The sequence below is a fragment of the Galeopterus variegatus genome, unplaced genomic scaffold (assembly GCF_000696425.1).
Source record: "Galeopterus variegatus unplaced genomic scaffold, G_variegatus-3.0.2 Scaffold9096, whole genome shotgun sequence".
NCBI lineage: Eukaryota > Metazoa > Chordata > Mammalia > Dermoptera > Cynocephalidae > Galeopterus > Galeopterus variegatus.
In genome coordinates, this window is record NW_007735207.1 from 47188 (window position 1) to 69165 (window position 21978).

Below are 21978 nucleotides of genomic sequence, written 5' to 3' on the forward strand. Positions count from 1 at the left end.
TGGATTTTCAAGTAACAGGTTTTCTTCTTCCTTATCTTGGCTGAAATACCATAAACAGTGAGCTTTTGTCTCAAGACTTGTAGAAAAGTCAGCAAGTTAAACAGTGTTTTTTCTGTAACCTGGAACTAGTTCATCCCTTTTTTCTGCCAAGCAACTTTCTGTAGAAAAGGCTTTTAGCATTTTTTCCCCTTATGTGAGGGACTTTTAAGCTTTGAGACAATTTCAGGTTTGCTAAACTGTGCGAACAGATAGACAAATTTTGTGCTGAGATTTAGCCATTTATAATCCTCCCGATTATAATTTCTATTTCTCAAGCTTGCCATGAGAAATTCAGACCAATTCCGTAGGATGCATCCCAGAAGGTCATGGAGCTCTATAACCCATTTCGATAAACACAAAACTTCAGAATCTAATACATACATGGTCCAAGCCATATTCCAATATAAATACCTTGTTCTAACAGATTTCCATCATAGCACCGACAGCCCGATTTCAGGATTTTTCATCGCAAAACCATTAAGACAACAAAATCTTCCTAAGGAATGCAACACAATTCCCAAAGACAGTAACTCACCCAAACACAAACTCATAATGGATTTGGAGAGTTTTAAAGGGGATCAAAGGCCATCCAACAGTTCTCAGAGTTAACACACACATGGGAGGGGTCTAAACTCTTTCCAAGTAATAGCATAAACATCAGGCCAAGTGGGTAACATAGGACAGACAATAGACACACCGACTGCCTGTTCATACACACTGATTGATGCACCTCACCAAACAAAAGCTTGCTTACAGGTTCAACAAAGTCTTGTCCTGCACCAGTGGTACCTTTTTCTAACAGACAACACAGAGGACTTCTGGCAGAGAATTCAGATGGAATGTTCTCAGGTGGACAGACAGACTGGTCAGTAGAGGTCCCTTGAAGTCTTATCTCATGCCTACAGCCAAAAATCTATAGATGGCGTAGACAGAGGACCTTCAGTTCAGCATACCGGTTACGGATTTACAAACCTTGGGATTTGTCAGTCCCTCCCTAAAGCTTTTTCCTTCACCAGTGAAGCAAAACCAGCAGCTGAGAGGCAGGGAGAATCTCAAGATCAAAAAGTGCTGGAGGCCACTTTGGGCAAATACCTGAATCTTTGCCATAGGGCTTGCTTGCAAGAGCAGCAGACTCCCCAGTCAGCCCAAGGCAGCCCCCAGAAGCGTGACTAGATAGGCCCAACAGAGCTTCCACTGTTTATTGTCCTAGCTGTTGGAATCTGGAGAATCCCAGGCCACCTGGGGGCCACGATCTTCTTGCTGGCTTGTCAAGCTGTAACTGGCACCCAGGTATGGTCACTCCTTTGCTAGAAAAAAAGGACTCAAGAATCCAAGGTTGATGCAAGGTAGGAAAGCTTTATTATCAGGAAGTGCAACTTGGGAGATAGTTTTGGCTGCAAATTGTCTCAGAGGCTCGAGAGCCTCAGCAAGCATTTTTTTAAGGGAAGAATGTGGGAAACGAAAGAGGGAGCTTAATCTCATTAGAAATATGCTATGTGAAATTTTGCAGGTTCTTGGCTTTCTTTATCTCAGGGCTGGTACTGTAATTGTTTCATCTGGTTCTGTAATCCTTTCATTCAAACTTGGAGATAGTTCACCAAGTTCCTGATTAGCTCTTATTATCTTGCTCCTCCTGAGCACCAAGTCCCCCAACATTTTCACATGAGTCATTCTGTGGGACTTCTTTAACTACTTTATGGCTAGTATTCTGCTTGATGCTACATTTTACAAAATAGCTCTTCTAAGGCTAGTTGTCCATGACTATTTGCTGTCGTGGGCTCTTACAGCTTCAATGCTACCATGAAAGGAGAACAGTTTTAAAAGTTTGTGAGGTTTGGAGTCTTTTCCCATGCCAATCCTTGAAGTGTTTCACTGAGACTTGTTTACTGTCCACTTAGACCAATGTTCCCAAAGATTATTTTGTAAATTTGTACAATACTGGCTGCGTCACAAGTCACCTGAGTTGATTTTTAACTACCAAGACCTCAATTCTGTAGATTATGATTTTATAAGTGGAGAATATCCAAATCTGTATTTGTAAGTTGATCACCAGCTAACCCTTATATCCAGAGAAGTTTCACCCTTGCCATAAGATTATTCTGTACATCAGCAGACATGTTTCTACCAATCTTAAAAGTTGAGATTGGGCTCATTCTTTGGTCTTTTGAAGAAAATCCATATTATTTGAGTATCCTATCCTGTGGTAAAAATAAAGAAACTATATTGGTGTATAATGTTGGCAGACAAAAATTCATTGGCCACTTATTGTTCTGGGANGAGGGAGCTGAGAAATAATCGAATGGAAAGCAATTTAGATTTTAGTAAATTATTTTTTCCCATGAGCAGCTGTCACAATTTTCCGTTTGTGATAAATGGGAAGCATAAATAACAGTTGGAAGTACAGCATTCAAGATGATTGGCATGTGAGTCCAACACGTCAGCACAATATTCTAACTCAGCTGCTGACGAGCTGCGCAGCCTCGGGAGTGTTTTGAGCTCTCTGAGTCTCAATTTCCTCCCCTATAAATTTCTAGTAGTAGAAGGATCTTATAGAATTATTGTAAGGCATAAATAAAAGCACAAAAACAAATGTTATACAACTCCTACTGGAAGGTACACTAATGCACTAAGAATTTAATAAACACTTGTTTTTATGGTTGAATCCTTCATTTCTTCCAGAAAGTCCAAATTCAAATTTTCTTCCCTGAGAATTGCGTTGACCTCTTTCATCATCCTATTTTATTAATCCTATTGCAAATCACCTCAAAATCTATTTGAAATAAGTCAGCATGTAAATATATAAGCAATCTGTATATCATGAACCGAAGTTATTAACAAATATTATTGAGTACCTGCTATATGCCAGGCACACGTAGAGGGCACTTCAAAAAGTTCCTGGAAAGCTAGAATCAAGAGATAATATGAATCTTCCCACGAACTTTTTAAAGTACCCTTTTACAGCGAGGATACATTAGAGAATAAAAAAAAAAAAAAGATGGTAGTGTGAACCAAGGTGGTAGCAGTGAAGGCTCTAAGAAGTGAACAAATTCTGAAATTATTTTGCAGCTAGAACCAATAAAATATACTGACATATTGAAAGAAAATAATTGAGGATGACTCCAAAGTTTTTGACCTAAGCAAATAGAAATATGGAGCTGCCGTTCATGTGAGATGAGGAAGGTTGCAGCTTGAGTAGGCTTGTTGGGGTAGGACAGAGGGAGGAGAGATCAGAAGATTAGTTGCAACACGTCAAGTGGGAGACGTTGTTGGCTGTTGTAAATACAAGTGTGAAGTTCAGAGGAGAGGACCAGGCTAAAAATAAAAATTGGAAAGTCATCTGTTTATAGATGATATCAGGCACAAGACTGCAGGTCTGCAGTTCCATGAACACTTTAATTTTTTTTCCTTGGATTTGAAATAATGATTAAAAAATATGATTTTTAAACGGGATATTTTGGGTCCTTTGGATGATCAAAGTGTACCAGGACAGTGCCTGCAATTTCAATGCTTGAATGTGGATATAATTGTGCAATGGCAACTAACAGCCAAATACAATAGTGTACCACACAGTTGAAGTACTGAGAATAGAGAAAAGAGGTAGAAAAGTTAAGGTATCATGTGTTACATGGTAGTACAGGCACAACTCAGAATAAATGAAGCGGTTATAGATACAACACGGCCACGTCACAATGGATTTATCAGATGGCCCCTCCTTTGGCCACCTGCAATGGTTTATTAGCAGACAGGGAACATAAATATGTAGTGAAGAATTTCGCATTTAATTAAACTTTAAAAATTTTACTATTGTGTTTTCAGGGTGCATCATTAAATAGAATGGCTCATTTAATAAGGGTTCCAAAATAAAAAATGAGTTTATTTTTTAAATGAAGAAATATGTTAAAATTAATGGCAATGACAAATAATTACATATCATGCTCAAAATTAAAATTATGAAGTGAATATAAAATGTGAGTATAAATTTTGTACTATACATACTTAACATTGACTACATCACTTCAAAAAAACATCATCTATCACATTAAAGTCATTCTGTTAATTTGAATGTTATTCGTTCAATATTTGTACAAAGTTTTGCATTTGTAATATTGAACTAACATCTCAAAAATAATTTAAATTATTACTGAATGTATTTTTTTCCCTCCTTAAAAGAGTTTTTCACATTATTGTAGGTTTGCGAAACACTGAAATAAAGTTCAACAGTTAGATAGGGTGCTGCGCTTCTCGAAAGTCTGGAGAACAACTGGGAGAATCTGGTCGATCCAGGAGTATAAGACAAGCTCTTTTTATTAGACAGGGCAACTTTATGCCATGTTTTAGTTGAACCACAAGCTTTCAGTGGATTAACCCCAAAGAGGTTTATTTCTTGCTCGTGCCAAGTTTGATGTGGGTCAGGTGCCGGCCTCCATGGCTTTGAAAGATGATGTGGCAAGCGAAGAAAACAGATGAATGAGGCACAGATGCTTCTTACAGGCTTGGCCCTGACTTGGAGAGGTGTCAGACAACATGCGAAAACACTGTTTAGAAGGCTTTTGCAATAGTCAGGGCTAGAGATAATTGTGGAATGAACTATTGTTGACGAACGGAGATTTGGGAGCCTAGACATTCTGGCATCTTTAGGAGATGTAGGCAATGACACCCAAAGCAGACCCCATGCGTAGTGACCTTGTGAAATTTCATGCTTCTTGGCTGGATCTTGAGCACATGTTTCATTCCTCTGCCTACATTTAAACTCCGGTGTGGAGGAAGTGGCCTCAGACATGGTACAGCCAAGGTGTAGGCTGCAGGGCACAGGGAAGCCACAAGAGGGCGCTCCCTCTTCTGCTGAGGCTTCTTCCCTCATTCACGTGGTGATTTGACACTCATCGATCCTTCTCCTGTGTGCATATTATGGACTCTCTTCAGCTGCTGCAGGGGAGGGAGGCTGTCTTTCTGAAGGAACAAGGACTCTCCAGAAGATCCCACTCAGAGTCCAGGCTGTGAGATTAGAGCATCACCCTATCAGCTTTGCTGTATTCCGGGGTGCGAAGCCCATCGTCCTTCCCAGCGCTCTCTAGCCATGTGCTCTGCTCTTTGCCCAATGCTTGTGGTGGCCCTGCTGCTAATTCTCAGTGAGTAACATTTCATTTTCTAATGATTTTCTGTTCCTAGTTGTGGGTGACAATGTCTAGATCCCTTTCCTCATTCGGGGACTGTCCTTTTGTTTCTATATTCTTAAATAACAAAATCTTAATTATTTTAGGAAGGACGAATGGAGACTCAGTGACGCAGACAGAGGGCCCTGTTACCCTCCCTGAGGGGGCAGCTCTGACTCTGAACTGCACTTATCAGACCAGCTATTCAGTTTTGTTTTCCTGGTACGTTCAGTATCTTAATAAAGCCCCTCAACTGCTCCTAAAGAGCTCAACAGAAAACCAGAGGACAGAGAATCAAGGTTTTCAGGCCACTCTTGTTAAGAGTGACAGCTCCTTCCACCTGAAGAAACCCTCAGTGCGAATGTCAGACTCGGCTGTGTACTACTGCGCTCTGGAAGACACAGTGAGAGGGGCTGCAGGGGGAGCCGAGCACAAACCCAGTGGGGCGCAGGTGGGGCCTGGGTGTGGGCAGCCCTGATACTACTGCGCTCTGGAAGACACAGTGAGAGGGGCTGCAGGGGGAGCCGAGCACAAACCCAGAGGGGCGCAGGTGGGGCCTGGGTGTGGGCAGCCCTGAGGGGAGAGTTATGGCTTCTCCCCAAGTAGTGTCCTGGTCTGGGGACAACTAGAGAAGGAACAAATTCCAGCTCTGAGGCCTCAGAACTCAGGTGCCTTTGTGGAGAGAGGCAGTCTCAGTGAAAACCTCAGTTTCCAATTTCTTGTTTTCAGTCTGGATCCACTTCCTTTCCTCATATTGAAAAATACCCCATGATAAACATCTTAGTGAAGTTCTGTGTGGCTCCTCTGTTAAGAGAATGTGTGGATTTGTTCTCTTCTGAGAAAGTTCCATCTCTAAGTATTGGAAAACTGTGAGGGCATTTGTTTTAGGGCAAATATCTCATAGACTAAATGAGATACTGAGAATCAGTCCACTGACTTCTGCAGGAGTGTCTTCAATTCTAATGGTTATTGGCCTCCTCACAAGTCCATTGTGGAATCTCCATCCCCGGCTACTGGGGTCTTTATTTCTTTCTCCAGCTCTTCCTTCCCCCCTTTGCAGCTGCTCAAAAACACTGTTGGAAAAGGAGGTCTTTCAGCAGAGGCCCCCTGATTGAAGTTTCTTCCCACATTTACACTGGGACAGACAGTAAGGATGAGCTCAGTCAGAAAAGGCTGTGAGGAAACTCTCACTGTGACTCTTTATTTAAGTCTCAAATAAATGAACAGCCTGGATTCCGGATTTTAGGCTCCAAGTCTATATCTGATGATTTGGAGTAAGAAGCCTTTGGATCTGGAGCCAAGACTTTCTGTGCTGTTTAAGAAAATGCTGTGTTCATTAGTATTATGCACTTGTCTGAATGGAAAAGGAAGCTGATCTCTTTAGAGTGTTGTTCTAAGTCAACAACACTCTAAAGAGTCCTTATCCCTGGAAAGTTCCATTAGTGTCAATGTATGTAAAGAGAACAGGAGAGGGCAAACAGCCTTTCTTAGAGGTTGGCAAATAAAACTAATATAATGATTTTGTGTTTCCCAGGACCAGAAAACAGAGAAATAAAAGTCTCTCATTGTAAACTACACACACATTTTGCATTCTAGAACTGAGCCCCTAATTGGTTTAAGGGCCATAGAAGATCTTGGGAGCTGCAGTGGTGACCTTCTGACTTCAGCTAAACTATGAAGATTTTAAAGATAGGTGTAGGGAAATCTAAGAAATAGTCCCCACAATGCTTGCATGTGCTCTAAAATAGCTCTAGGTGGCATTTTTGAGGTCCCAGTGGGGATGTGGGAAAATGTAATTTATTACCTAATAATTCAAAGACGATGTTATAGAATGAATTTTGTCCCCCCAGAATTCATGTGTTGAAACCCTAAGCCCCAAAGTTACTGTGTTTGGAGAGAGGGCCCTTAGGGTTTCAGTCCATTTTGTGTTGCTATAACAGAAATACTTGAGACTGGGTAATTTATAAAAAAACAGAGGCTTATTTGGCTTACGATTCTGGGACAGCTGCATCTGGCACGGGCATCAGGCTGCTTCTACTCATGGCGAAAAGTGGCAGGCAGCCAGTGGGTACAAGCAGATCACACGGAGACAGGAAGCAAGAGAGAGAAAGAGGGGAGGTGACAGGGTCTTTTAAACATCCGGCTCTCACAGGAACTAATAGAGTAAGAACTCACTGATTACTCCCCCGACCTAGGGAGAGCATTAATCCATTCATGAGAGATCCACCCCTGTGACTCAAACTGTCCCACTGGGGATCAGATTTCCACATGAGTTCTGGGAGGACAGTACATCCAAACTCCATCAGGGAGATAAATGAGGTGAAATGAAGTCATAAAGGAGGGGCCCTAATCTGACAGGACTGGTGTTCTTGTAAGAGGAATGGAAATGAGAGTGAGCTGGTTCTCTCTCTCTCTCTCTCAGCACAGAGGAAACGCCAGGTGAGGACACCGCAAGACAGAGGAAAGTGGCTGTCTGCAAGTCAGGAAGAGAGCCCTCACCAGAAACCGAATGTGCCAGCACCTTGATCATAGACTTCTGGCCTCCAGAACTATGTCTGTTGTTTAAGCCACCCAGCCTGTGGTACTTTGTTATGTCAGCCAGAGCAAACTACTACACTTGATAACCTAATGACCAAGTTCTTCTGTCTGATCAGACCTGTTTAAACAGGATTGAGCAGCCAACACTAAAAGGAGAGGAGAAGGGGCCCTATGTGGAAGGATTCAGGGTCTGAGAGTGGAAGGCAGGGCTTCATTCTGAATTTAGGTCATACACTAGAAACTCAGTACAACTTACAGAGGAATGAGTGGAACTCTGAGAACTTGAGGATTTCCTTTGTCTGTCAGACCTTTGGCTCATCTGGGCTATGGAGCCATTGTGTCTAAAACTAATACTGAGGTAGAAATGGTAAAAGGTCATGGATATCCTCCTTTTCATGAATAGGAACCTGTTTTGATTTCCACCTTCAGACTTCTATAGTTCTTTTGGTGGCTCTTTATATTGCCCAACTGTAATACATTTTGAAGAGAAGATTTTCATGTATCTAACTAGCTCCCTTGTGAAGTGGTTATTTTCCCTTTTATTCCAAGCTGGTCTTTCTGAAGTTTCATGGGGAGGCTGTATTAGTCCACTTTCCCAGAATTCCTGAAGCTAGGTAACTTATAAATAAATGGCATTTATTTCTTACATTTTCAGAGGATGGGAAGTTTATGGTCCAGGGGCACATCTGGTGAGGGCCTTCTGGGTAAGAACTCTCCACAGGGTCCCATGGTGACTAGGCTATCACATGGCAAGAATGGCATAAGCAAGAGAGCTAATCTTCTCACTTGCTTTCCTTATAAAGCCATCAGAAGCATGCTCAGGATAACCCGTTTAATCATCAACTCATTACTACATGAATGGAGCAATTCATTCATGAGGGCACAGTCCTCAAGATCCAATCACTTCTTTAAGGCCCCACCTTCCACCACCATTTAGGGAGTTAAGTTGCAACATGTGCTTGGGGGGACATCTAAACCACAGCAGAGGCCTAGTCTGGCCATCATGAAATTTGATGAGCCTGGCTCGTCCTGTACTTCTCATAATTTGATGAGTTCCTGTCATAGCTGGTTTATCTTTTTATTGTGGATGAATGTCTTGATATGGTAATCACTCTACTCTGCTTTATGCTTCCTACACCAGCAACTTTTGTTCTCATGAACTGAAATATATGTCACTCTCTTGTTGTTTTCTAATTCTTTTGAGCTAATTAGATACATGAAAATCTTCTCTTCAAAATGTATTTGTCATTCGGCTTCTGGTGGATCTTGGGCTTCCTCTATTGTAATACAACAAAAATGTATGAAAATACTTCTTTTAAAAATTAAAATGTTATCCCCCTGTATAATATTACTCTTCTAGATCACACATGTGTCAGCCAACAAATAGTTATTGGGCATATTCTGTGCTCCAGGCATCTCACTATGTGCTGCGTAAGATACTATTTCTGCCTTACAGCACTCACTGTTTACACAACAAAAACTCCTCCTGTTCCTAAAATAACAAGGAAAAGAAACAAAATAAAACAAAACCCTCTTTTTTATACTTCCATCATCACAGTGTTTTTTACTTGTTTCTAACAATGAACATCGATTTGGATCTAAAACTAATAAGTATTAACGTTTATTTAGTATTAACTGCATGTCGAGCATGGAGCTAAGGAACAATATCTGAGGAGGTTTATTTATTAGCATGATTAAACTGATTCTTACCAGTGTTATGTAAAACATTCATAATCAGGATCACCAACATAGCCAGCACAAAAATTAGATTTGAGCCACTGTCAGATGTCTAACACCAATATTTAACCACTTTTCACTAATACTAGCCTAGAGATCTCTGTCTTCATTCTGTTTTCTCCTGGCGCAACTTGGTCATGGATCATTCCTATATTAACACTCATTTGAAGAGGAGGAACAAAGTGTCAACTTAACAGCTACAGTAAGCGAATTATCTTTCACAGCTGCCTGAACCTCAGCACATAGAAGCCAGCTAACTAGTGAACATATTCCCTGTATTGTGTTATTCAATTCCTGAAAATTCAGCTTGAACAGACAGTGTTATTTGGAAGCTATAGCCAAAGCCTGGATTCCGGTAGATCTTGAAGACACCTGCAGCAGAGCATAGAAACAACCATTATGTTTTTGGTAAGATATTTTCCAGTTTAAAAAACAGAATATATGATGTATCAATCAAAAGTGAACAAACTGGACATTTGCAACGCACTGTATAGAAGTAAGTCTTTCCCAGAATGTATTTAGATTTTTAACAATGTTTCATTGCTGCTGTTTTGCATCATCTTAGGCAATTGGGCAGATACTGACAGTGAAGAGAGATATTGCTATGTTGATAGGTGGAGAGGTTAAGTTTACCAGACTACCCTTCGCTGGTAATTAGATAATGGATGCAATAATAGTAAGTGTGAGCAACTTTGCCTTCTTGTCATGAGGTAAATGGTTTTCACCTTAGGTACTGACTGGAGAACCAAAAGCATTCAGAAACCTGAAGGTGCATGCCAACTAGTTCTCAAGCAGTCTTCATTGCCCATTATAAGTAGCATTTATTATAAAAAGCCTTCCATATTTCATAATGTGCAATAGCTGAGTACAATTGCTGGGTTAGTTATCAATCTCTCTTTCAAAATTAAGTTTTACCTATGTGTATTTCCAAATGTCATTGTTATTCAAATAAGGAAGAATTAATAAAAAACAAAGTCTTGCAAATGGTGCTTGGACAAGTGGGTGTACTTAAGTATGGAAAAAATAAACCTTGACCCCTATCTCATATTGTACACCAAAATTAACTCAAAATGGGTCATAGACCTAAAGGTAAAGGGAAAACTATAGAACTTCTAAAAGAAAACATAAAAAATAAACTTCACAACTTTTGTTTAGTAAAAATTTCAGATAGGACACTAAAATCATAAACCATAAGAAGAAAAAAAAAATCACAAATTGGACTTCATGAAAACTATAAACATCTGCTCTTTCATTAATAAAGTGAAAAGGCTTCAGACTGGGAGGAAATATTCTCATATTCTCAATGCATATATCTGGCAAAGGTGTTTCTGGGATTTCTACAGAACTCCTATGCTACAATAATAATAAGGGGGAGAAAAGATATGAATGGGCAAAAGATCTATACAGACACTTTACAAAGGAAGATATACATGACAAATAAGCACATGAAAAGATACTCACATCAGTATTCATCAGGAGAGTACAAATTAAAACCACAAGAGACACTACGCCCCTACCAAAGTGGCTAGGATGTGCAAAAACTGGAACTCTCATACATTTCTAGTGATTGTCAGGGCACATAACATGTATTTCTCTGTACTTAGTGAAGCCACCAAGAGATGAATGATGCGTAATGGGTGGTGGGGGCCTTCCCAACCCCAGAGCTCTGCTTGAAACACCCATGTGCTTCAGGGACCAAGGAGAAATCACTCTCATAGAAAGTCTTTAGGGCTGTGGTAACAAATGAGGGAGTTATACAGAAGACATTCATTGTAAGAAAAATACCTCCTTTCTGAGCCCAGAAAGCAAGTCCAGAATGATCATTTATCAAAAACAGCTTTGTCTGAATTTTGACTTGATGTTGAATATAAAAGCATTGTCAGCCAAAGATTAAGAACAGTTGCAATAATTTGCCATGTAATAATTAGACTGATCTAAGAGAATTGGCTAATGAAGCTCAGAAACACATATCTGAAAATCAGTAAAATCGCTGTGAATTGTTGCATGCTCAGATTCACTCATTCAATAAATATTTGAGTGCCTACCATGTTCCATAAATTATTTTAAATGTAAAATATTCTTAATAATATGTCTCTTTGTTTCTTGAAAACACATGCTGTTTCACATGTATGTTGGTTATAGGTCAGTGTATTCATCCACATAGAGACTTAAATCTCAGCATTTGTATTAGAGCTAAACTTACCAAATGGTCCCATTCCCTGGAAGAATGGAAGAATGTGGAGTATGCGTAAAACAAATGTACTTCAAAGGGCCTGGTTTTCCAAAGCCTTGCCGTTTCGAATATTGACCTTGCAAAGGACAGGAAAATTTCCCCAGGCTATATAGTCTCTGTCATAAGATAAAAAACTATAACACGGCAAGGTTGCTGGCTCAAAGACAGACAGGTTACTGATTGATATGTTATGATACTGGGAAATTGCTGTAAGAAGAAAATGTTTGCCAAAATCAAGCTTTTGTTGCCAATTTTATTATAGAATGTTACCAGCTTCTATTCTAACTATGTAATAAGAGTTATGTTTTGAGCCAATAAACATTTAAAGAGGCTCTTTATATTCAAAAGTGTGCCTGTGTGGAGGTCAAAGGTCAAATATGCCCTTCCAGTGTCTTGTTTCCTAAAAAGTTGCCAAGAAGATTCTTTCTTTTGACTTTACTACCATCTACTGTTCAAAGGAGTAATCGTAATAACTTCGTATAGCATACATTATACGAAGTTATACGATTATAGAATGTTACCAGCTTCTATTGTAAAACTTGTTAAACTGTACTTAGCAAAAACCCCACCTATGCTCTCTTCCTGTAACTTCCTGGTCTGGAGAATAAATGTGTGAAGAGAACCCCAATTCGTGGTTAATTTTCCAAATGGAAGGAATGCCTCTGTCTTGAGGGTTCCGGGAGATTAACCCCTTTTGGGGGCTTCTCACTGCTCAGAAGAGATGGTCTTTGAGTAATTTTTGGCAGCTCTGTCACTCAGGGGAAAAGGGGTGACAAATCCATGGGAGGCAAAGCAACAGAAGAATGGCCAAAGACATGAAATATTGTGGGCTTTGAAACTGGAGGAAGGGGCCATGAGCCAAGGACTGTGCATGTCCTCTAAAAGCTGGAAAAGTCAAGAAAATAGATTCACTCCCAAGATCTTTCAGAAAGGAATGTAGTCCTGCTGACACCTTAATTTTAGTCCAGTGAAACCTGTGTTGAACTTCTAACTCACAGAACTGCAAGATAAGTTTGTGCTATTTTTAAGCCACCAAACTTGTGGTAATTTGTTATAGGAGCAATAGAAAACTGATACAGTAGTCAAAATATGTTCATTTGCAGCCTTTTAATTAGATTATATGAACAAGGCTCTGATGTTGCTTTTAGTCTACTCACTCTTGATGCCCCTGAACCCCCCTCCCCTGCACCAATGCCAGATTGAAGGGTTCCTCAAAATGATTTCCATTTGCGGTCTTCTTGCAGGTTTTTTGTTTGTTTGTTTGTTTTTAACTGTGGCTTTCACATCTCTGGTTTAAACATCATCCCTTTTACATTTCTATTCTTTTGTTAGTGAGTATTTTAGAGAGATAGGCAGGGAGCAGGTATCATGGTTCATATCTGGAATCAGAAGCATTATTCATGGACACTAAAAGTCTCAAACTGCTTTCTGACTTTAAATAAAGGGCCTTGTTGGACTGAGGGAAAGCATCTTATTTCTCTATTCTCAATTTTCCGAAACCGATCTCCTGGTATAATGGTTACTCTTTTAGCCACAGGGTTTCGGTCACAATCAACACTACTCTCATTTTACCAGGCCTGACTCTCACTCACATAAAACTCCTGATTGCCTGTCCATGTTAGATTTCATGTTCAAACTGCTCCCATGTCTTTCATTGCTCTCAGAAGTTTCTCTTGGCTCTTGTTGGCTGGTGGTACTCTTTTTAGGGTTCTGGAGTCAGTGCAAAATTATTTTTACTCTGTCTTTAATCCCTTCAAAAATTTTTTATGTTTTATTTTGCAGTGCCTCCATCTGAGTCTGTTCAGTTTCATCAGTAGATGGTCAAGTGTTCCGTGGATGGTGTGGTACCAAGAATTGGGTGTAATACTCTATCAAGTTCTGAGCAGATGACAATGGGATTTTACTTCCTTATCTGAATATTATTATTATTGTTATTGATTCAAAGCCACTGAATCTTCATAATTCTGCTTGAAGTAGACAGAGATAACCTTCTTCATTTTCCTAGGTGAAGGCCCATGTTCTAGGCTGATATTTTGTATGCCTGATTTTATTTTTTAATTTCACCAGCCAAGGAAATTATCTCCACATTGTCCTCTTGATCCAATGCTCATTGCCAGCAAGGCCATCCAAAGCTCAACCTGATTGTTTCTGCTTAAAGAATGACTCATCATGGGCACAAAGGGTGACAATCAGCTTTGTATGTCATGACTATTCATAACCAATAAAAAAAAAGAATGACTCAGCTGCTTTTACACAAAGGCTCTAATGGACTCCAAAGTTTGATAGATTTATTGTGTGATCAGTTTCTCTATAAAGTAGATTACTTCTTTATTTTACAGTCCCCATTTTTCATTGAGGCTAGATTTAACGTAATCTACAGAGGGTGACACAGCACAGAATAGGGAATAAAGAAACATGTTCAGTGGAAGTGTTTAACATGTCTCTAAACAGAAGAAAAGCACCAGTAAGCTTTCTGTGGAGAGTCTGGATCCTCAGTCCTGCATCTGGCCTCCAGAGGTCGATGTTGCACAAGCTCGAGCTTCCTGTTTCCTCTCAGATCAGCACCTTCCCCTCAGCCCCTCCTTCCTGCAGCTATGACTGAAGCTGTCTCACTGAGCTGTTTGAAGACAGCACAAGTGGAGGAGCAGAGTCAGAAAGCACCCAGGAGCACCTCAGAAGTTTTTGTATTTTTGCCTAAACTAGGGACTTGTCTAGCCCAACCTTACTCACACCATCTATTCCCAGGAGCTGACTTCCAAAGCCACTTTCCTGCTTGCAATTTCCAGGACTCCCGCAGCATCTCCCCTGCTCAGCCATGCTCCTGTTGCTCATCCCAGGACTGGGTGTGATATTTGCCCTGAGTAAGTAACATTCTATTATGGCTCCTCATTCCACAGCAGTAACTTTTCTGATTCAGATCTTAGTATAAATACTTTTCATAGTGAAATCTGCATTGCTTTCACTGATATAACATTGATTTTTCAGGAGATGCTGCAGCCCAGTCAGTGACCCAGCCTGATGTCCACATCACAATCTCTGAAGAAGCCTCTCTAGAGTTGAGATGTAATTATTCCTATAGTGGAACTCCTTATCTCTTCTGGTATGTCCACAACCCCCACGAAGGCCTCCAAGTTCTCCTTAGATACTTTTCAGGGGACACCCTGGTTAAAGGCATCAAAGGCTTTGAGGCTGAATTTAGAAAGAGTGACTCTTCCTTCCACCTGAGGAAACGCCGTGTGCATTTGAGTGATGCGGCTGAGTACTTCTGTGCGCTGAGTGACACAGTGCCTGGGAGTGCAGGGGGAGCTGAACACAAACTTGGTGAGATGCTAAGGAGGGTAACTGCTTGTGAAAGAGTTTGGATTCTGATGTAGTAGAAGCCAGGGTGTTCTCATCCCACCGTATGGAGGTGCTCAGGGACTTGCTGGACCAGTGTAGGGCTGATGCAATTTAAGTGGTTGTAGTTGAGATATGTGACAAGGCACGGGAGAGTTTTGCTTTTCATTCATCATTTTATCTTTCAGTAATCAAAAACAAAAGGTGAACTTCCTTTTGCACATTTCCTTCTTGCATACCTTATTGCCTTCCCAGCTTGGTAATGTTAAGATAGTTTTCCTGGAATCTTTTTCCTGGCCAGAATTTTGTGCTGGTTATTTCTGCTCACTTTTAGGTGCCCCCATTTAGGAGGGAGGAGATTGATTGTAATCTCCCAAATGGCTTACAGCATGGTGTGCTCATGTAGATTTTAATAACTTATTAGGAATACTGCAGAAAGAAGAGTAAATAACTAAAAGTATTTAGCATTTTAAAAGGATTATTAAGGAGAGAGGAGATGCTAAATTTAGATGCCAAATTCCATTTATTTTATTGTAAAGCTTATTTTATTTTTCCCAATTATAAAAATTGTTCTTTTCTTTTGATATCTTAAATTTTAGAAATCCACATCACAAATCTATGACATTGGTGGGATAGTAACTTTTGCCAAATGCTGTTATTATTTTCTTTTTTACTCTCATTCTATTTTCATATGATTTCACAGTAAGAATATTAGAAATTGATCCTCATCTGTTTAACATTTCTATAATTAATGATGTGCAAAGTTTACCAATGTCTGGCCCCTGAAGATATACTGGTTAACTATTGCAATAGGAATTAAAAGGTCAAAGGGTGTGTGATAGATGTACGACTTCTCCTTGGCTAGGATGAAAAAGACTTTATAAGAAGACTTTATATCCTTAAGTATCTGCAGCTTTGGAGGTTAATGATGACTTTGAAGGAAAGTAAAGAGAAGGCGGAGGAGGAAGGTTGGGCTTTTTTGTTGCATATTTCTTGATGCTGTCATGAATAAGAGATGAAGGTTAAAAGAATTCAAAGATATAGAGAATAACAGTGAATTGTGTCCAGTGATTTACCTTGGCCAATAGAGATCAGCATTATTTTCAAGTCATATTGATGTGACTATACGTGAGAATTCAAAGATATAGAGAATAACAGTGAATTGTGTCCAGTGATTTACCTTGGCCAATAGAGATCAGCATTATTTTCAAGTCATATTGATGTGACTATTTGTGGTATATGCATCTGAAGGATTTCTGGAAATGGGATAAGACATATAAAATTATTCATAAGCAATTTATGCTTATTTAATCTTTGTTCTTCAGGTTACATTCTCTACTTTCTCTGAGAAGTTGATTATCGTTAGGAGATTTAAGTTCACTGACTCAGCTCTGTGGCCCAAAATGGCCACAAGTGGGCACTTCATAAGTATGTATGAGAAGGAGAAATGACTATTTCTTTCATTTCCAAACCGAAGCTTAGTACTAAGGAAATATAACTCGTGACACTAAGGATTTCAAGCACATAGGAAAGCATGTTGCATTTTCATACCAGCAACCTTGCCTGAGAAATTAAAGTGGTTTTATTTATATAATTGCTCTATAGTTGTGAGAAACTTTACATAATACATAAACATATTAAGGAGAAAGTAGAAATCCCCAATTATTTTAGTACAATTATATTTGCCATAGGAGCAAATTATAACATCTTTTTAAAATGGTATTATATTATCCACATCTATTTATGTTTAATTTTTTTAAATAAATAAAACATTACAATAAAATTGCCATGTCTTTTATTTTTCTTATCAGTTTCATTCCCTTCCACCCTTTCCAAGACAAACTTATTATGAACTTTGTTTCTCAAGTCTATGTTTTTATATTTCTAATACATATATGTTTATAAACAATGTATGGTGCTATATTTTGTGTTTTTAAAATTTACATGGGTGCTATCCCATTGCATGTGTAATTGTGAAATGTTTTTTTCAATAAAAATATTTTTGAGATATAGAACAATTATACATCTGGATATATTTTATTACTTTTAACTGCTCTTTAATATCTCATTTTATGAATATACCATATGTCTCTTTCTGATGGACGTTTGGATGGTACAGTGCCATCAGAGATGGTCTTGGACTCAAGTAGACAATCACATTTGCAAAGATTAATAGGCCACACAGGTGTTGGCTTCCCTCACACCAGGAGTGATGTCAAGGGGAGTCCCCTCAGCTGTCCACACAGTTCATGGACTTTTCTTTTTGCAATTTCTCCTCCCCTCTTCCCATGTTAAGTGCTCAGGTGTGAGGAAACAAAACCAAATAAGCCATGCAGACTTAGAAGTTGCATGTCCTCCAAAGGAATTGATATCTCCTATAATAGTTACAAATATCACTATCCCAAAGCTATGGCATTCTACCAAGCATTCACAGTTCTTTTACAGTCCAGATTCAATTTCTCACTCGAGGATCATTTTTGCCAAAGCAATATTATCTAGCAATACAGCTGACATTGCACTTTTATCAGGTTCCTAGAGAAGCAGGGGTAGAAAATTAGCCCAATTCTTTCATGTAAGCACTTTTATCAGGTTCCTAGAGGAGCAGGAGTAGAAAATTAGCCCAATTCTTTCATGTAGAAGGAGAAAGGTTTTTGTTAATCCTTTAGTCAAGGGGTGTTTTTAATTTTTTACTATTATAAACATTCTTCAAGGCATATAATTGCCAATGTTTCCTTACGTGTAGGTGCAGAATGTGCTACATTAGTAGGGCTTGACATTATAAAAGGTGTTCTTTTCTCTCCACATTTGTTCTGTGAACATTCAGCATTTTTGTTACAAGGGAATGGGCAAGAAGAGTGAGCGTAAGCAGTGTTTGTTTTTGCTACTGTGGCTTTGTAACTGACACTCAGGTACCGACACTCCTTTGCTAGAAACAAAGGACCTGAAAGTCTGAGGTTGGTGCAAAGTTTGGAAGTTTTATTATCAAGAAGTGCAACCAGTGAGACAGTTTTGGCTGCAAAGTGTCTCAGAGTCTCAAGAGCCTCAGCAAGAGTTTTTAAAGAGAAAAGTGTGGGAAACAAAAGAGGGATAAGTCCCATCAGAAAGTTGATATGTGCAATTTTGCAGGTTCTGGTCTTTCTTTATGTGAGGGCTGGTTCTGTAACTCTTTCATCTGGTTCTGTAATTCTTTCATTCATCCTTAGAATGTGGGTGTTATCTGGCTCCCACAGCTGGATGCCATCTTGTTCCTGGGCTGCTGTGACTACAAAAGAATAGTTATTTCACCCAGTTCCTGATTAACTCTCATTGTCTTGCTCCTCCTGAGCACCAAGTCCCACAACGTTTTCCCATGAGCTATGCTATGAGCCAAGGTTACAAAAAGACTTCTTCATGACTAGCATTCTGTTTAATGCTGCATTTTACGAAATGGCTCTTCTAAGGCCAATTGTCCATGACTATTTGCTGTGGTAGGCTTTTACAAATCCCCCCCTGTTAATAGTTCCATCCGTATCTATGCATATGGGGGCTGACTCTTTGAGCTACTTCAAACTGGGTCAAGGTGAAGAAAGGGTTAATTTAGAATGGAGCTCATTGACATGATGGAGAACATAGCTTTTGGTACCTCAGCAGGAGTGGCAGAGGGATCAAGGTCATTTGTTTATCTATGGTTTCACTAGTTGATTGACGATAGGTGGTAATACATGTAATACAACGTTTAGGCCTAAGGGAGAGAACAAAGATGCTGATGATTACAAAAACAACTATTTTGAATGTAGATCAAAATAGATTTCTTAACCCCACAGGTAGCCAGCTAAATAGATCACTGAGAGGGTCAGTGGGCTACACCTCTCATAACCACTTTTCATGGGTGAATATTTTATTTACTTGGGTCTCAACTTCTACCAAGGTATTAATGGAGACACAACAGGAGGTGTATGCTAAGGCACAAACCTTTCTCTGTTCTGTCAGCAGAAAATCTAAAGCCATGCAGTTATATAAGATTACTTGGTGGCTTACTCAGAATTAGTAAACTGTATATTAATTGATACATCAACAAGTTTGAGCACTTACATGAATCCTTTGTTTAAGACCCAATGTCTCATCCAAGTCCTGCCCTCCCCCCGCCCCCCATCCCAAGGCTGTGGATATTTTAGAGAAGTGCTTGTATAACCAAGTCAACTTCAAGACACTATTTTCCCCTTTTTTTGATCAAAATATTCCTCATGGAAGCATCTGTTATCAATTTTCTGATTGAAGAGATCTGTAGGTGCTGGGAAGGTTTATTCTCAGGTAGACTGATTCCTGATTCCTCAGTGCTGGGGAGGCTTATTCCCAGATAGGCATGTCCCACATTGGTGGGAGATGGGGGTGCGAGGAGAAGAAACAGCAGTTAGGCCAAATTAGGGCAACATGAAGTGGGGTCAGGAACTTAGAGAAGACATGTTATTTTATAACCAGTTAAATAATTTAAATGACCATTATTCTGTCAAGTGAAAAAGACAGACATTAGAGAGGTAAGAGTCTCATTATGGCATTGGGCAGTTTGGTGAATCTTTTGTGTGGCCCGTGTGTGAGACATGAGATCTGTTCCCCCAAATTCATCTAGTTTCAGCCCATAAGATTTCAGGAATAGAGCAATTTCCAATTTTAGTAATTCTGTGGAAGAAAGGTGCATTGGAGGAACCTAGAAGAATTCAGGATCCAGTCAAATCTGCAGGTAGATAAGAAAAAGTCAAATACAATGCACAGAGCTACAATCCAACAACAGGTATGTTACAACTTTTCTTAGAAATACAATTTCTCCATTGATCACAAAGAAATCCCAGATTTAAACCCTTTTGAGGCTAGGAAGGAAAATCAAGGCAGACATTGGATTTTATCTTCAGTCTTAAAGTTCTTGAGTTTGCCAGGCAGTGACAGCTTTTATTCACTCACCGTAAGGCTGAGAACACTTGAAGTTAGGCATTTTATGCACATTCTCAAACATGATATTTCAGTCAAGGCCTTAGCAATATAATCAATATTTTCAATTATATCCTATTATAAAGAGAGCAAATTCATCTTAAACTTATGTAAAAATAATAAGGATACTCACAAACAGTTTTCAAATTTTGGAGGAATCGAAAAAACAAATACGTCCATTTTTGTTTATAAAAGTATATTTTACCAACTTGCTGTAAGTTATAGATATCTCAAGAGAGAAGTTTTCCTTAAATCTGAAAAATAAAACATTTCAAATAAAGAACCAACAATGTTTTAAGTAAAAGTCATAAAAGCATATCTTTATCGGTTATTTAACTTTATGTAATTAACTTTTGCTTTACTTGATTTTGATTAGTAGTTTTATAAATCCAACAGATCTATTATTAGAGTTCTGAAAACATTTATTTTTGTCCATTGATCTGAAAATTATTGGCAACCTGTTTTTAAGAGTACTTGTTATAGTCTTTCCATTATTCTGATTGCAGACATCTTTAGAGAAAAATCAAAACTGTGGATGACAGAGACTTAGAACTATCATGGTGAAAATCTGATGAGAACTTGTTATAATCAACAGTTGACCAGGAAACTTGATTATTTTTATTACATACAGCACCTTAAGTTAGCAACCAGAATCTGACTGATAATGTCACATCAAGACCATGAGAACCAAAATATGACTGATAACATATCAGATTTTAAGAATTTTATATAATTTCATAATATTTGCTTCAACAACATAGCCATAAATATAACTGAAAGAGTCTAATAATTGTCATTTGACAATCCTTTTTATATAATTTACTAAGCAAAGCTTAATCATTTAATATCTCTACAAGATGATCAATATATTCCCCAAGGTTCTCCAGGGGCCCGGCTGGAAAACCCTAAAGGCTCAATCTGTCAAAACAGGATCACAGGTCACTGTGAAACAATAGCCATTTATTAAACTAAAGTGATAATCAGAAACTTCAATAGCAACTCAGATGTAAAAATCTTAACTTTTTTAAAGCTCAGGTTTTTTTTCAAGTAATCAAAACTCTGAAGACAACATTTCAGTATCAGATGATAACAGCAGAGTTATTTAAACCTTTTCAAGGGTAGGAAAAGTGGGGGCTACAGCAATTATAACGTTCAAATCATGCACAGCAAAAGTTGCACTTCTGAGATATAAGTCTAAGAAGCTTCAATAAGAAGATTTTACCTCAAGAAATAAAATTCGTATTCTAAATGAAGAAGACAGTTTCTAACCCATAAACAGGGAGATTAAATGAATCTCATAAAAATGTGACAAAAAAAGAAACTGTAGTTTAGAAGATTGGCTGTTGCCCTGGGCTCCTGATCTGGGGTGGGGGTCGCTGAGGCCCTCAGCCACACACCCCTGACATCCGCATACAGCCCAGCTACAACCACCAGACCACTCCGGAAGCGCCTTGGCTCCTGAGCCAGGGTGGTGGGGACTGAGAGCCTCAGTCACACCCCTTAAATGCCCTCATCCAGGCCACCACCAGAAGATCCCTGGGCTCATGAGCTAGAGTGGGGGGCATGTCAAGGGCCTCAGCCACATCCCCTACAACCACCAGACCACTCCGGAAGCGCCTTGGCTCCTGAGCCAGGGTGGTGGGGACTGAGGGCCTCAGTCACACCCCTTAAATGCCCTCATCCAGGCCACCACCAGAAGATTCCTGGGCTCATGAGCTAGAGTGGGGGGCATGTCAAGGGCCTCAGCCACATCCCCCTGTCGTCTGCATCCAGCCCAGTCACAGTCAAGCCTCCACAGGAAGCCCGCTGGGCTCATCAGACAGAATGAGGGGAGTACCTAGACCATGCCTCCCCACCCTTCCCCCCCTGTGTCCCCAGCCATTTCCCCCTCCCCTTCCTCTCTCCTCTTCCACCCCCACTGCTCAGCAGCAGCATCTTAGACTGTAATAATAATAATAATAATAATAATAATAATAATAA

At 39.5% G+C, this 21978-nt stretch overlaps 2 gene segments (V, D, J or C); both read left to right on the plus strand.

The window, feature by feature from the left end:
* Positions 1 to 14515: 14515 nt before the first annotated feature.
* On the plus strand, positions 14516 to 15074 carry LOC103609026. The segment is given in 2 exon segments: positions 14516 to 14561; positions 14686 to 15074. Coding segments are annotated over 2 exon segments (435 nt in total).
* An 890-nt stretch (positions 15075 to 15964) lies between these two features.
* The window catches only part of LOC103609027, a 12806-nt gene continuing 6792 nt past the window's right edge, over positions 15965 to 21978 (plus strand). The window contains 1 exon segment of the V gene segment in view: positions 15965 to 16004. Within this exon segment, the coding sequence occupies positions 15965 to 16004 (40 nt within the window).